The 16,760-nt window shown below is 40.9% G+C and overlaps 2 protein-coding genes across 2 annotated transcripts in view; one reads left to right on the top strand and one right to left on the bottom strand.

Moving 5' to 3' along the window:
* The window catches only part of DAGLB (diacylglycerol lipase, beta), a gene marked incomplete at its 5' end in the record, with an annotated part of 5,245 nt that extends 1,764 nt beyond the window's left edge, over positions 1 to 3,481 (top strand). The window contains 5 exons of the mRNA XM_010185555.1: positions 1 to 37; positions 523 to 591; positions 685 to 757; positions 1,688 to 1,941; positions 3,289 to 3,481. The exon at positions 1 to 37 is cut by the window's left edge and continues 112 nt beyond it. Of these exons, the coding sequence (XP_010183857.1) occupies positions 1 to 37; positions 523 to 591; positions 685 to 757; positions 1,688 to 1,941; positions 3,289 to 3,481 (626 nt within the window). The remainder of the gene's footprint in view (positions 38 to 522; positions 592 to 684; positions 758 to 1,687; positions 1,942 to 3,288) is intronic.
* A 2,956-nt stretch (positions 3,482 to 6,437) lies between these two features.
* RAC1 (ras-related C3 botulinum toxin substrate 1 (rho family, small GTP binding protein Rac1)) lies at positions 6,438 to 13,182 on the bottom strand (the record flags this gene model as incomplete). Its single annotated transcript, XM_010185554.1, has 5 exons — positions 6,438 to 6,890; positions 7,057 to 7,216; positions 7,985 to 8,047; positions 11,774 to 11,891; positions 13,111 to 13,182. Coding segments are annotated over 5 exons (544 nt in total), but the record flags the coding sequence as incomplete, so codon positions are not given.
* Positions 13,183 to 16,760: the final 3,578 nt, after the last annotated feature.

Here is a 16,760-nt window from a genome sequence, read left to right as displayed (position 1 = left end):
GGTGTTACGCATTTTCTCCTCCAGGAGGACTTTTAAGGTAAGAGTTTTTCCTTACTTGGTTCTTTGTCTAAGATTTAAAAATCTTCAAGGCAGTTGACAAATAATGTCGCATGGTAACTCTGAGCTTGACTGTGTTAAGAGCTTGTTTATACCTTTTTCACTAGAATGAGTTTTGTTCCATCTTGGATTGCAATTGAGTTCTTGGGGGAATATTACAGAATGAAAAGTATCTAATGAATTCAGTCAAATAGTGTAATTAGAGTTTAAAATAAAAGTTTGGAAATAAAATGCTGACGTGGTTAGTCTAGCTTGACCTGTTTAGCATCTACACGCGCTGTTACAATCAACATTGGAATCACTCTCTCATCTGTAGCAAGGAGGTCTAAAAGCCTACTGAAGAACTGACTGCTGCAAATGCTGCTGCTGCCGCCACATATTTTTAGTGAATGATCATCATAAAACGAGAGTGTGCATATCTCTTTAGTGTATCTAAAGTGCATATCTTGCTTTGGTTTTTTTTAGCAAATCACTTGCAGATTACACTAAGCACTTCATTGTGTCCGTCATTGTTGGAAAGGACCTTGTTGCAAGGTGAGATGAAATTATTTTTAAATTGTTTTTTCAGGGACACATTAAATTGCAGAGAATAGGCTTTTCTTTACTTGGTTCTGTGTGTTTCAACAGGTTAAGTATGCCCAACATGGAGGATTTAAAGAGAAGAATAGTGAGAATTGTGGCAAACTGCAACAGACCCAAGGTACCTAAACGCAGTCTGTGGGATTGCTGGCTGGGCTAAGCCCCAGTTTTGATGAAGTGACCGTTGGTGTGTGTGTTTTCAATCTTAATTATGAGAGTTACAGTTGTGTTTTGCAACAAAAGTGTTTGTTTTTAATTGAGCAACATTTACATTAGTCTCTTATCCTATAAAGCTGTCTTGTTGGAAATTAAGGTTCAACAAGACCTGGAAGATACCAGTGCACAACATCCAAGACCTGAAATGATCTGTTTCTTAGTTTTGCTGATAAAGGAAACTATTAGAAAATGAAAAGAAAGAAAAGAGAGAAAATATTGGAACCAGCTAAAATGGTGAAAAATCAGTAAGAGTACTTACTTCAATACAAATTAATGACTTTATTTAAATTTTACCTTTGGAATTCATTTGGAAATTAATTATTTACCTCTTCATTTTACTGTTAGTGAGAAACACAGTTTTGAAAGTGCTGGAACAGTGTGGTGTCAGGCAAGAGGAGTGGCTTAAAAAGATTCAAATCTGCCATTTCTGAACATGGAAAGTTAAATCTGCTGCACCCACAAGATTTCTGTGTAGTCCCAGGATGAGGAGTAATGCCTAGGTGATGTAAATACAGACTAAGATAACGGACAGTTAGAAGTTACAGGTGCAAGAAAACATGAATCTGCAGAGCAGAATCTGCACAGAATAACTCAACTAGTAAAGACTGTAATGTTTTCTTTAGTGGCTTGGGTTAGCTATTGCTGAAATAGATAATTACTGTGGAGAAAATTCTGTAAGGTTTTATGAAACAAAAAGTTTGGGGAGCATGTGCATACAGTCATTTTTCATCTTCTGATTCTAGTTTCAGATGATGTGCGTGCAAGCACACAACTAGAGTAAGTTACTTGAAGAGATGCCAAACCACAATTTGACTGTTTTTCTTTCTGAATTCAGTACCAGATTTTGCTGCATGGGTGTTGGTATGAAGTGTTTGGAGGAGATCCAGATAACTTCCCAACTGAGCTGGGTGGCAGAAACCAGGATGCCCTCACCCAGCCACTGCTGGCTGAGGAGAGTTTAATGGTTCATCGGTCACCTTCATACAATGCTCTTGAGGACGAATCACACTCAAATTCACCGCCTCAGTATCCTCCTCTGTATCTTCCTGGAAAGATTATACATATTGTAGAAGAATCCAGCTCGAGGAGGTAAGTAGAATAATGAATACCACTGCTTGTTTTCCTAAAATCTACTGAAAGCTGCTTCTCACTTTCAAAGTACGTGTTTCAGTTCTGCTTCTCACCTGCCTCTAAGCATTAGCCAGCTTTTCAGTTTTTATTCTGTGCCTCCCTGCTTCTTGCTGTTTCGCTTGAAACCCTGGAAACCATTTCTCTTTATGCCTACGCATCTTATTCTGCCTGTGCTCAAGGGATGGTCTTAAACAAGATGACTGTTGAGGCTAGGCAGTGATAACAGAATACCTGGTTATTGAGCAGTCACATGAATATTGGTGGTGAAAAGGAGGCAAAATACTGCCCAGGAATACTGGTCTGGCCAGACTGGAGAGGCCCAGTTGCCCCAGTAACCCGTGTGCCCAGGCAGCCTCTGGTTTCCTGTGCTTTCCTGCTTTTGTGGGTGCAGGAAGGTGAGACAAAGACCACAGAAAAGCCAAAACTGCTGGAAGGGTGAGGATTGTGGTTTTGCTGGGGCAGTGTTGTGTTTAGGGTTTTTTTTGTTGTTGTTTGTGTTTTGTTGATACTGGGTTTTTTTAGACAAAACAACCTGCAGCTGCCCACAGGCTGGACAGAACTCAATACTCTCCCTTGTTTCATTCTGAAACAGACATTGGAGCATCTGTAACTTGCACAAGACCATCTTAAAAAAGAAAAGAAAATCTGTACCTTACAGAAAAGGGAAGAAAAAGGCTAGAAGAGAAATCCACTTTCTTTCTTCCCATTCAGTAGATAGTATTTTCTTTTTTCACATTTTTAGTTTAAAAAATTTAATACTGGTTTTACAAGTTGAATACTTGAACACTTGTGACCTGGCAGGTTTTCTTGATGACTGCTCCTCTACTATTTTAACTTCATTTCTTTCCTTCATTAGCACAGCAGGTAACTGTATTTTTTTACTTAATTGGACTAGCACATAAACGCCCCCATCATGTACTGTTCTGTAAAATAAAATCCTGAATAGGTCATATGCAGCATTAAATCTAGCATCTAGTCTCCTACTGCTACCACTGTGACTTACTCCCTAATTTTGACACTTTACTGTGTGAATGTGCAGTGTTTAACCCCTTATCCCCCTCTGCTCAGCCTCTAGTCCGTGTTTCTTTGAGCAGGACTATTCCAGAGTTGCTTTCACAGTTTAGGTGCAGACAATTTTGGCTTAGTCCTACCTTCAGGGATGTTGAATGGCAGTATTTCCAGCTGTTTCCTGAAGGTCAGAGTGGTCGCTCCTTGGGAGCCCTCCTTTCCAGCTCTGAGGGTCTGGGCCATTGTATTTGTGGTGTGGGTTTTATTGTTTGGTTTTTGGTGTTTGTTTTTTTTCAGGTTGTGCTCTACAGATACTAAATACACAGCAAGATGGTCAGATGAAAGAGTCTTCAGTAGCATTTTAATAAGTCCCAAGATGGTAACAGACCACATGCCAGATGTAGTGCTCAAAGCACTGAACAGTTTGTCTCAGGAACATGGATCGTGTGTTTCTTGTCACACACAAGAATGTAACACCAATGTGGTATAACCATAGCTTGAATAAGGTGTGGGTGTTTTGTTTTTTTAATTACAGCTTTCAAGTACTGAGGACACATTCCACTGTCATCCGTAAGTGGATTTCTGTACTTTTCTTACATTGCATAAAATAAACAAGGGTCCTAATGCCCTTGCCTCTGCAGTGACCTCAAGTACCATTTTGCTGGTTAAAGCACAGATTCTGCAGTTACGCTGAAAGTGGAGCTTTTACAAAGTGGAACAGCATGGCAAGGTCGAGCTAAGCCTGTGTACGCTGGCACACGAGAGCTGAAGCATCAACTTGACCAGAGCAAGTGCATGAGGACACCTTGGTCTTCTCATCAGACAGAGCCCTGTCAGACCTTAGAAAAAAAATTACAAATCCAGTTCTGCTTCCACGTCGCTCAGTGCCTGTGCCCAACCTCTGCACTGCCTGGCAGGCGCTGTGTGTGGGGAAGGTGGTATCAGAGCAACACTGCCTTGTGCGAGGGCTGCCCCAGCTCCACAGGTGCAGGTGGGTGAGTGAGGGAGTCGGGGGTGTGGGGCAGCTGCCCCAGGGGTTGGTGAGCAGGCAGTTGAGATTGATTGCACTATTTTTTTCTTACAGATTGTGGTAGTATGGGGTGGGGGGGAGGGTAGAGACAGTTGTGGGACAGCGCACAGAGGTTGTGTTGTGGTTAAATGCTGCTTTGATATACCATGTGCAATATTCTTTAATCTACTTGTCTTTTGTATTTGTTGATCCACATGACTATGTTTATTGGTTTTTAAACTAAACTACTTAATGTGAAGAAAAAAAATTTATATGTATATATAGCTCATGCCCTGGCATCATTAGTCATGAGCTCTGACTACTGATAGCACTCACGTAACCAGTTGTACTGATTTTAAGAGAGTTGATTCCTTGTTTCTACTCTGCAATGATTTTTAACTTTTTTCTTTTTAAGGCTCAGCAGCATTTTTCATTTAAAAGAAAAAAAAGCTATAAATAAGTAATATGATGTGGTTGAGAATAACTGTGTGGATGTTCTTGCTGTGATAATAGGGAGACAAAATAAAATTCACTCTCAAAAAAACAAACAAAAAAACCCCACAAACCCAAAACAACCTCTCTTGTGATGTTCAGGTATGCTGGGTGTGACAAGTTGCTAGTTTAAAGCTGTGGGAAGAGCTACAGGCTGTGCTGCAAGGCAAGACAGCACCAGCAGCAGAGACCCTGCATGTGCTTCTTCCTCAATCAGGAGATAGCAGCGCTGCTTTTGGGGTACCACAGCCTCGCACCCCCTCCCCCCCAACCAGAGTGAGACCAGCTACCCTGGAGACAGGGACTAACAAGCACAGAGCATGGCTGCAAGGTTAGAGGGCTCAACTCTGAGGCATTTAAGCACACAGTGCTGCACCACAGCAGTCATTTTACAAACCATTAAAATAAGTTTTAGCAAAAAAAAAAAAAACAAACCCACAAAACCCAAACAGATAAGCACTTTTATTTGCATGTAATAGGTTGGTTCGTTGGGTGGTTGTTTTTTCCCCCCCCCTCCCCTGGTTATCAGCTTTAAAATACCACATCAGTAGGAGCAGGAGCTGGCAACACCTAGGTCTGCAAAGCCTCTGAAGAAATGTTGCCAAGTGCTGTATTTAATGCTGGTTCTTAGGATCAGGGCACCATTGAAAGAGGGTGTGTTTGGCGCACCCCCCCCCCCGAGGAGACACATGCACCGCCCTGCTGTGGGCATGAGCAGAAGAACACTTGTTCAGAGGTACAGAAATGAGAACACATGCTCAGAAACTCAAACATTACCACATGTGATTCAAGGATTTATTAAGTCATACATGCAAAACATACTGCTAATTGCATTAGCAAAAGATCAATGTAAAAACTCCACAATTTTGCAACTTTTATTTTTAGATTTTGCTTTAGTGGTTGAAAGGGTGTAGTTCAACATTGTATTCCTGCCAGTTTAGTACGTACGGAACATTAGCACTAATTTACAGAACCTCACAGACCCAAGTTACCATTACTCAATCTAGGCTGCACATGTACGTGTAATGACATAAAGAACACTTGGCTGCATTAGTCATGTTACAGTGGTGGGGACAGCTTGCAAACTGGTCCTTGGGAGGGTTCATAGTTTATAGAGGTTTAAAATATAAAAATTACTAAAATGTGTAAAGCTGCTTCACATGATTTTTACACCTAGTTAATAGACTAAAAGCTCCTCAGCATATAACTTACTGAGCTGGAAAAAGCAGGAAAATAAGGATATGCTCGAACATTCTACTCTACCAAAAAAAAATAAAAAGGGAAAAAAAAAGATTTCTATAATCAGAAAGGTTTTTAAAATACAAGTTATATTGCTCAGTAAGAAGAGATTCTACAAGAAAAAAGCATTTACTACATAACAGTTGTGGGAATGACTGGTTCAGAGTTGTACCTAAATGAATGCCCTACTTGAAACTCAAAGGAATTTGCCTGTGAACACCACCTCTCTCTGCTGCTGCACCTCAGGAAAATGGTGCCCATTGTAACCTGCACTAAAAGTCAATTCAGTTTCAGTGACCCTGGCAGTGTAGTGTAAGGTAATCTGTACAGTGTAAAAATACTGTCTGGCACTGTCGTTTGATCCAATATTTCAGTTATCCATCACAATACAACGCTGTCAAAAGGACTAGATAGACTTCAGAAAGAACAGTTATTTTGTTCTAAATCACAGCAGCAAGAACTAGATTGCAACCAAGCCCTTACCAACGATAAAGCATTTTCCACTGTGACTCACGGGTGTCAGTCATTGTCAAAAATTTAGGTTCAATACACAATGCTGCACAATGACTGGACTGAGAAAACATTTAATAATAAAACACATTAGAGTGCAGTGTTTTGCTAATTACACAGTACTGTTACTTACTGTGAAAAACTAGAAAGTGTTTTTGCATTTCCTAACAGAAATTAGAGTAATTTTCAAGAAGAATCTTTAAAAAACAGTTTAGTGCTTAGTGTTCATAGCACAACAATGCAACTTAGTTCAGCAGATAGTTTGGCAACACTTAACTGAGCAAGAAAAGGATTTTAAAAATAAGGCTTTACATAGGTTTGTCTTTTCAGGAGTTTGCTTTTAGAAGAATGCAAGGTAACTTTCATACTTGAAAAAAAGGAAACCATGAAATCGTTGATTGGTTCAAGAATTTATGGAAGAGAACTAATTTATAACAGAAAAACTTGGCATTGAGTGTGAATGCTCCATTGTTCTGAGCAAAGCACAGGGTTTGGAGTGGGGTGGGGGAGGGCGATGTTTACAGCAGCAGACATTTTCTCTTCCTCTTCTTTACGGGAGGGGGGCACAGAACTGCTCGAATCGCTTCGTCAAACACTGTCTTGAGGCCTCGCTGCGTAAGTGCTGAGCATTCTAGGTATTTCACTGCACCTGTGGAGAGCGAAAAAGCAATTACAAGGCAGTTTTCCACAGCTGCAGCAGCCTTGCTTCTAGCTAACTCCGCAACAAAAGCCAGGCATTTATTTTAATTAAGGTACAGCATCTTTCCACAAACAAACTTCAGATCAAGTCAACAGTCACCCCATTGCCATCATACCAATCTCTTTTGCCATGGCCAGGCCCTGTGGATAGGTGATGGGAGTCAGCTTCTTCTCCTTCAGTTTTTCAATAGTGTCCTTATCATCCCGGAGATCAAGTTTGGTACCCACTAAAATGATGGGGGTGTTGGGGCAGTGGTGCCGCACCTCAGGATACCACTGCAAAAAAAAATAAAAATAGCATAGGTTGTGTGCGGGGGCTGGATTTCCACAAAGGCTCTCAGATGTTACAACTGTGAGGCCCGCAGTCCTTTGTGGCGCTTTCAAGTCAGCCAAAGAATAAGAGGAGAACAGAAGACCCCATCAAGGCAGAATTCGAAGCGTACAATTGCACATCATTACACCAACAGGTATTTCCATGTAAATGAAACATTTACCCTATTAAGGGCTCTACTTCTTGCACACACTGGAAAAACCCTGATCTGCGCTTGCCCACCCATGAAGACCACCTCTTATTTGAGGAGTGTCTGTAAAGCCGTACAGCCGAGTTGTCCAAGGACATGAAGGGCTGCAACGGCAGCAAAGCAGGTGCTAAGATGCTGCCTGACTCAAGAAACAAGTGATATCAACCTAAGCTTTACATGCATTTGGTTTTTAATGTTTTGCTTTAAAGTGCATTAAAAGGAAATTTCCTGTTCGTGATCTTAGCACCTTGTTGGCTGAAAATAAAACTGCTGTTACCCTACTGATGCATCAAGGAACGATTCATGATTGGAGTGTTTCATATGCCCCAAACTTCTACAACTTACAAGTTAGGTGCATGGATTTCTGCTTTTTCAAACTACATTTCACATTCCCTGCCAAAAATCTCTAAAAAACCCCCCAACTAAAAAATAATTTTTGAACCCCTAATGTTTTCCAGACAGCACTGTGCAGTGAACACTATGTTGAACCTTTAGAAATAAAATGGCACCAGGCTGTACTTACCTTAGCACGGACATTTTCAAAGGAAGCGGGACTCACAAGGGAAAAGCAGATTAAGAAGACATCCTGTGAAACAAGTTGAAAGACATTAGCGCAGCAGAGCAACCACCATAAGATCTCATGAAAAGGCCACTATCACAAGCATCTGAATCACACCATCATCTAGATCATAGATCATCATAGATCATGGTTGCAAACAGCAAGGTCAGTGATAGATTTGCATGTGACAACTGGAGGGAGCTTTCCCAGGGGAAATCCATTCCCAGGCAGCTCTGAGCAGACACAAGGGAGGCAACATCAGCCAGACTGTAATCAGGTTTATGATCAGCTATTGCAGCAGCCAGCTACTAAGACACTAATGCCATCACACTGCAAGCTTTCTTCCTCTAAATGTCATTTCTTCTCCCTCACATTCAGAAAAAACCAAAACCACAAAAACACTTCGGACTCTTGACAAACACAGAAGCAATGAAGAGTCCTTAGACTGGCTTCTCTTCTGGGCTTGGATACTGTCTGCAGACCTCCACGTGATTTAAGCCTTGAAAGAAATGTAACTCATCAGCATAGGATGTTGCAAAGTGTTACTGTTAGTACCAATTTTTAAAATACACACTATTAACATACTACTCTAAAGTCACCTTCAATTGCAAAGGCAAAGTATACAGTCTGCCCATTTCCACAATTACTGCTGCTGTGCCCAAATCAGAGTAATTTTGTAGAACTGTCACTTCCACAGAATGTCAGTATAAAGAGATTTCAGGATTTCTCTGTAACCAAATTGGAGTTGAGAAGGGTATTAAAAACTTTAAAGTATGCCACTAGCTCTCTCCTTTTCTAAATTACAAGAAAGCAGAGAGGAAAGTGGGTGTCTTCAGAGATCTTGCACATCTCACTTTTCAGCTGACAGCAAAAGAAAGATTGTGAGAAAGAGCAGGTAAAATATTTTAGCATACATGTTTACAGTAACTGCTCTACAGTATGTGTTTCAAAAAACAATAAGCTTCATACATGACACACTGCAGTCTGCAAACATTCAGAATAACCACTAAATTAATTCTAAGATGAAGACTGTAATCTAACCTGTATGACCCAAAACTCAGTGAGCATCTCTCAAACAAGCACAACTTTCCTCAACCTACCTCTGCATCCACACTTACTCTGGTATCAAACGTGTTAAAGAATCAGGCATTGCAGAGTGTTAGTTGATTGTGCTGCATTTCAAGGCTTTTTGTTAGGTCAGCATCTGACATCTGCACTGCTAAGCACTTGCAACCCAGTTGTTCATGCATCACCCCAACAAGTTTCCGTAGCAGTGTCCCAGAAGAAGAAAGAAACAACATCAAATGTGTGATACTATGGCCACTACTTCTGTTTTCCAATTCTGCAGGTTTGTGGCGACTAAATTTCTGCACGTTATGCAGACACTCTCCTTTACTAGCTCCAGAGATCCAGAAATTCAGTGTAACCATGAGGAAGTATTTGAAGATTTCAGGTGTCTTGCACACTACCAATTTTAGGAAGTTGGAGGCAAAGCTCTTTATTTGCAAGATTTGCCACTCACATAAAGAGATTTGGTAACAGTTCTCAGATCAAGCAATTCAATAGTTCCAAGAAAAGTAGTTGTTTTTAAAAATAGGGGCCAATTTATCACTATCATAAGCAAGACAAGATGACAGAACTTGGAACTGAAGTTTATTTAAAGTTTTACATACGGCAATAGGTTGATCTGTCAGACTGGAAGATATATTCTTACCATTGGTTCCCCCAACCTAACAACAGTAGGAGATAAAGTTACTCCTGAAATGGATTTAAGGGAAAGCGTTCTCAGTCAGCGATTTGCACTCACAAATAAACATGGCTTTACTTTTGAGAGAGACCCTGCCCTGCAATTCAGCACAACCAACTGCCTGCATCCCTCCTGTGAAGTGAAGAGCTGCTGATCTGCTGGGTGGCTGACAGAGATACACACTGGCCAAGTAAACCAGCAATACCTGCTTCACCTTGCCCAGAATGTAGTTCAGCTGCACATACAGGGAAACAGGCCACAAGAACATGTGAGGGGTGAGTTTTAAATAGCACAGTGCAGGAAGGGGGAGGCTGAACGTCTCCTAAAGAAAGTCGAGTTTCATCAGCTCCACTGTTTCCTCCCTCTTGGTTTTTTTGTCCTTTAAAAGTGATGATAAATCTTGCATATTGCACAAGTCTAAAACAGGAAGGCTGCTTCATAAGTTTAAGACTTACCACTCTGTTTCAACTTCTGCTATCAAAAATAATCCAAATAACAGAAAGTACTTCAAACCTTTACTTAACAGTTACACATGCTTGTACAGAAGAGACTTTTTCCCCCCCCAAAAGGATGCTCAGATTGACACAGAATTCTTCTGCAGCCTATCAGAAAGCCACAGGTATTTTAGCTGTCTGAAAGCACGCATGTGTGTTCTGTCCCTTTGTCACAGGAGAGGAACAATAATTCCCTTACAGCTCCGCTTTCTCTCACTATTGAGCTATTGATCTTTCCACATGCTTTTTTCTACCAAGATACTTTTTTGAAATTATTTTTACGATGTTAAGCAAAGCTTAAGTTCTCTTAAGTAGCCTATAAATATCTAAATATTAGAGGAAAAACACCTTTTCATTGTTTCTCTCCCTAGAAAAGGGAGATATTTCTGGCATTTCTGCTAGAATTACCTACCACTGGCAAGTTCATACACATCTTGGATATCATAACTGATGGGAATGCCTAACAGTAAGAGTTGGAGAGCAGCAAATTAAGGAACATTGTGAATTAAGACAGTTTACTTTATAAAGCACCAGAGTTCATTAAATAAAATTCACATTCAAGAGAGCAGTTATGCTGTAGAATTACTGGAACAATTTTGCATTTTACATTATTAGCACTGAATATATGTGTTTGACAGTTAACAACAGTAATCCATGCCTAGAAAACCCCTGCAAATTACCACCTTTCTTTACTTATAGGACAGCTCCACCAGATAGCAGTAACTGCTCTAAAGAGACTACAGAACCAGGCTCTGCAAGGATTAGCTGTAGCTGAAGTCACACTGGAAAGAAAAAGAGATTACTTCAGCATTTTCCTTACACAAGGAGAGATGCAGCACACAGGACTTAACCAGTTGCAAGCATGGGAGACAGAAGCGCATTTGTATTGGTGTTATAGCACAAACTACAAAAAGTAATAAAATAGTCACAGCCTGAAGTATATTCAAAAGCTCCGACACAGCCTCTGTCAATACCAAGAATATCTTCATTCAGTGCTGCCTCTCTCACATTGCCAACATCTTCGCAGAGACTAAACAGTATCAAGTGCTTAGCAGTGTCAGGTTGCAGCCAAACATCACGCCTGAAAACAAAAACAAACCCTGCTTTTGGCAGGCATGCTAACCTTAAAATCAATGGACTAGCTGACGGGGCTATTCACCAAGGGTTTTTGGTTTTGTTTTAGGGGTTTTTTGTTGCGGGTTTGGTTTTTTTCTTGTTTTAAATCAAGCATTATGGTTGATTCTGAGGCTGCAACTACACAAAAGCCAACATACATTGCTGCATGCAGATACAAACATACAGATTTTTAACATTTGTACAATTGTACACACATCAAAGATTATAATATTACAGCTACAGCACATGGGAGGAATGAAGGTAGCTAGCAACAGTCACTGTTACTAAGAAATACAACTCCAGATGTGACCACGCTGGCCTTAAGCTCAAAAAGAAAAAAACATTTGTTAGACAAAGCTGTACGGATGCTTTCTAGTTTCACCCCATAGTTCTTACTGTTTGCGGATAGGAGAGTGGACGCAGTCTGTCATAGTCCTCTTGACCAGCTGTATCCCACAAACCCAGATTGACCGGTTTTCCATCAACCATTACATTAGCAGAGTAGTTGTCAAAACTGAAAAACAAAAGAGTTAGCTGCGCTGGCTTGCAGTAAAATCAGGCACCAAGGATTTCTTCCTACACAGCCCTAATTGGGTAAACTACAAAAGGAAACATTTTTATTGCATCCTTATCTCCAGAAACAAAGTTGTTCTTTACACACTGGGCGTGGTAAAGGCAGGAAAAAACACGTACAACAGCCTTGGTCCAGTCTGGGCAGAGGTGATCCCTTTCACTGCTCTTCCAAAGGAGCTGTTAAGCTCTGTAAGCAGAGAAAAGCAGGTGATGCACTGAGCAAGCACTTTCCAGTCTCACTGGGACACCCAGCACGTTAATCTGTGTCATTGTGCAGGACACAGAACTGCAGATATGTGACCAATGACGAAGGAATCCTTAATGACAGTGGGTAAGAAAAAACCTTATTAATTCTGCTAATCAAAAACTTCTTCGATGAAATATCAAAGTTAATAACCAGGGACCGTAGAGGCATGACTTTTATCTCACTACTAATGTAAGCGCAAAGGCTTTAATGACTTGTTAAGGCTAAACTAAGTTCACTGGGAACAAAAGCATACTGTAAAGCAAAAATCTGAATTTAAGGCCAAAAAAAAGTAATCAGGAGTAATTAAAACAACAAGACCTTAAAAAGGTAACTAAAGTCATCTGGAAATCTTATTAGAATGTATTTTGTTATCTGAAAAACTCATCAATACATGCAGAGAGCAAGAGAGCCAGATAATTACAGAGACATCTGGAAAGGACAAGAATGCTGCTCATGTATAAAATGCCTCCCCACAACAGGGCATAAAAAAGAGAAGTACACCAATACCGATACTAACAAATCCTTACATGCAAGAAAATGGGAAGCACCAAAATAAATGAATCCTCACAATCACGCCTGAGAAGCTGTGGCTGCCTTTAATTAAAAAATTAAAACACAAAAATAACGCAATATTTTAAAAGGGAACAGAACTTGATAAAATGTTAGTAAATGTCAGTCCCTAATAAGCTAGGCCTAGTGGGCAGAGGGAGGCAAAGTCGATGAGTATGAACAGCCACTGGTATGGCCATGCTAAGCAGCAAAAGCCCAAAGCGCTTCTCCTACATAAACCTGAGTACTCAGATAAATATTTAAGATAAAACTGAGGAGTGCGTGCAGAATTCAAACAAGGAATCTGGAATGGCAGTAAGCACAGAGAAGTTGACATAAATGAGTTTTTAAGAAGAGTACTTACACAGTGGGTATATACTCTCCAGGAAATGCATTGGTTGTGTAACTGATGAGTAGGCATGTTTTACCTACAGCACTGTAAAAAGAGAAAGTTCACATGTAAAAAAGCTTCGTCTTGAATATGAGAAATAACGTTCCTTTCAGGGAAGAAGACTGATTACATCCAGTCATTTAAGGAACAACCAAGTGTCAGCAGTCACTACCGTGCAGGAAATCAGCTAATAGACTGCAGCCCGAGGATTACTGGCAATGAAAACACACCCAATGTAAACATCCACTTTGTTAAGCGGTAGATGACCGAATTTTGTTAATCTTTAGACACGTGTCAGTCACCTGACTGAATACCCATCAGGACCACCTTACTCCAACTCCCTGAAAGTAAAAAAAAACTGAAAAGTATTTCCAGATATCCTTTACAATTCCAAATCTCTTATTTTCCAGAAAACAGTGTACTTTCACTTAAGTTTGAAAAAGCTTAAAAAGTATAATTTCTCAACATTTTGTTACATTCAAATATTCGAGGAAAAACAAAAATCATAATGCTCACAATATTTATTGCAAAATTACTCCCTGCATGCATTTGTCAAGTATTCAAACATTCCATAAACTGATTTATAGATAAATTACATTCCAGTATTGGAAAACTTAGACCGAACCCTTCCCCACGGATGTAATCCTGATAAGCCCCAAATGGGGCAGGACAAGGCTCTGTTCCAGGTTTCTTTCAAAACTGTCAGCCACCTCCTTCCCTCTCCACCCTCCTTCCACATCTTATCTAGAGTCAAACATTAGATTAATGACACCACTGAATTTTTGCTACAGCTTCAATTAAAGGGCTGGAAAACTTTAAACAGGACCATATTTCTTTTGTTAAAAACAGACTGGAAAGAGCATTTCTGACCCTGCAGAGGGGTTCCCGTGCTGGGCTCTCACTTGAGGTGCATCGTCCTTTTACCATAGTGAGAGATTCCAGAGGCGAGTACGCTATGGCCTCAGAAATGGAAACACTCCGACAGCCCCGCAGCCTTCCCCATCACTACTCAAGCAAACCCCTATGCAAGGAAAACTCTGGTGTTTTGCAGATGTTTTATGGCTACAACAACTGGCTCAAAGCAAGTCAGCAGTAAATTTGAGACTTTACTCTACTTGGACATATAATCTTGCCATTAGTATAAGGTTTGACTCATGAGCCTCCTGAACTGAATCTTTCATAAGCTGAAGGAACTCAGTTTCAGTCTACAATTACAGTTATTATTTTTTACAAAATAAATAAATAAACACAAAACAAGCCATGAACTCAAACCAAGAAGCAAATGCTATTACTAAAAATATCCTATTATCCTTTAGCTTTTGCAGAAGAAACAACTAACCAAACAACAAAAAACTAACAGAAACAAGCTTCAGCCAGTGGCTTACAGGCTCTCCAGCTGTAAGCATTTTGAGACATTCATATATGAATTTTACTACGCATCTTTCACTTAAATAATTGCATTTATTCTCTTGGTTTGGAAGCATGTGAACTGTTCCTTCACTTACTAAAGACCATCTTCAAAATGTTTTTAAAAGTTATTTAACAATCAACATTAACCAACCAGCCTTACCCAGTGGCTCACAATTTAAGGCAAGTTAAGTAAATTTGAGCTTTACCACAACCATCAGTTGCTGTGTATGTTGTAGCTCAATCTGTTTCTCCATTAAACTTTAAGCAGTTCCATATTGCATTAGCCCAAGAAATTAATTGACAGCAGCATCTGACATCATCCTAAATGCTTGAGCTATGAAAGAGTTGCTTCGGTGTGCAAAATTATCTAGGATTTTATCCTACGTGCCCATTCTTAAACTGTAATTTTATGTTTCTGAGCTCACACTCATCTGCTGCAACTCTCTGGTCATACCACGCCGTTTTCCACACTGCTTTTCACACCTGCTTCTAAGGAAACAAGACGCCAGCTCCTTGCACAGTCTGAAACTTTTTTTCCTTTCAGCACGCGCTCTTTTACAACAACGTTAACTCTGTTTTGGTAAGCACAATCTCTGAGCATTTTCATCCTGCAGTAACAGGCTTGAGATCTATTTGTGCTCAAAATTAGGAGAGGGATTTACTATTCAAAAACTTCTGTGGGGAGCAGTATGACAACACAGCCAAGGTAACTTCACAGCTATCAGCAGAGGAGATCCCACCGTATCTCCTGCACAAGTGCTCAGTGACTCTGTGACAGGCCATGAGGAGGAGTTAAGGAAAGCTTCTCTCCACCTCCCCCATAAGGACAACTTAGTATTTTAGCTCCCTGAGCTATCAGTTAGATCAGTCTGAATATATTGCTGAATTGCACTCACAACACTAAAAGCAGGCTATGCTGGTTCAGCTTACAAAGGACAAACATGAAACCCTTCAAAATACTGAGAGGAGCAAAAGTCAGATTCTTTGGGAAACGTCTTGAGGCGCAGCGGCTACCTGTTCTCATGCTTCTAGAACCTGTTTGGTCTGATGCTTCACTTTCCAGTAAGTTCATTACAGGTAATTTAAGCTTCTAACAAATTAATATTGAACTCAACATTTTCAGCAGCGATCAAGAATTTTTCTCTCCATCCAAGCCACTTTCCATAATTTATCAGCAGTCCTGGCTAACTGAAGAGGTCTCAGGCTCACAAACGTGATGCCCATCTACAGGAAGAACTGGAACAAGAACCCAGGGACCTACAGACCTGTCAGTCTGACCTTGGTGCTAGGGAAGGTGATGGAACAAGTCATCCTGAGTGCATCACACGGCACATGCAGGACAACCGAGCGATCAGGCCCAGTCAGCATGGGTTCAGGAAGGGCAGATCCTGCTTGACCAACCTGATCTCCTTCTACAACAAGACCTGCTCAGTGGATGAGGGAAAGGCTGTGGACATTGTCTACCTGGACTTTGGTAAAGCTTTTGACACTGTGTCCCACAGCATCCTCCTGGAAAAGGTGGCTGCACATGGCTTGGATGGGTATATACTTCACTGGGTAAAACACTGGCTGATGGCCAGGCCCAAAGAGTTGTGGTGAATGGAGTTAAATCCACCTGGCAACCAGTCACAAGTGGTGTTCCCCAGGGCTCAGTGCTGAGGCGACTTCTGTTTATCTTTATCAATGACATACACAAGGGAATCAAGTGCACCCTCACTGAGTTTGCAGATGACACTAAGTTGTGAGGGAGTGTTGATCTGCCTGAGGGTAGGGAAGGCTCTGCAGAGGGACCTGGGTGATGGGCTGCAGCCAATTGCATGAGGATCAACAGAGCCAAGCACTGGAGCGTGTCCAGAGAAGGGCTGTGAAGCTGGTGAAGGGTTTACAGCACAAGCACTATGAGGAGCAGCTGAGGGAGCTGGGATTGTTTAGTCTGGAGAAAAGGAGACTGAAGGGAGGCCTTATCACTTACTATAACTATAACTGAAAGGAGGGTGTAGCAAGGTAGGGGTCAGTCTTTTCTCCCTGGTAGCTAGTGGTAGGACGGCTTCAAGTTGCACCAGAGGAGGTTTAAGTTGGATGTTAGGAGCAATATTTCTACTTGAAAGGGTTGTAAAGCACTGGAACAGGCTGCCTAGGGAGGTGGTTTTGTCACCATCCCTGGAGGTGTTTAAAAGATAACAGATGTCTTTTATGGCTAGTGGCAGACTTAG

Source organism: Mesitornis unicolor, unplaced genomic scaffold (assembly GCF_000695765.1).
Source record: "Mesitornis unicolor isolate BGI_N332 unplaced genomic scaffold, ASM69576v1 scaffold19645, whole genome shotgun sequence".
Lineage (NCBI taxonomy): Eukaryota > Metazoa > Chordata > Aves > Mesitornithiformes > Mesitornithidae > Mesitornis > Mesitornis unicolor.
The sequence above is the reverse complement of the archived record's forward strand: the minus strand, read 5'-3'. Positions and strand labels throughout refer to the sequence as shown.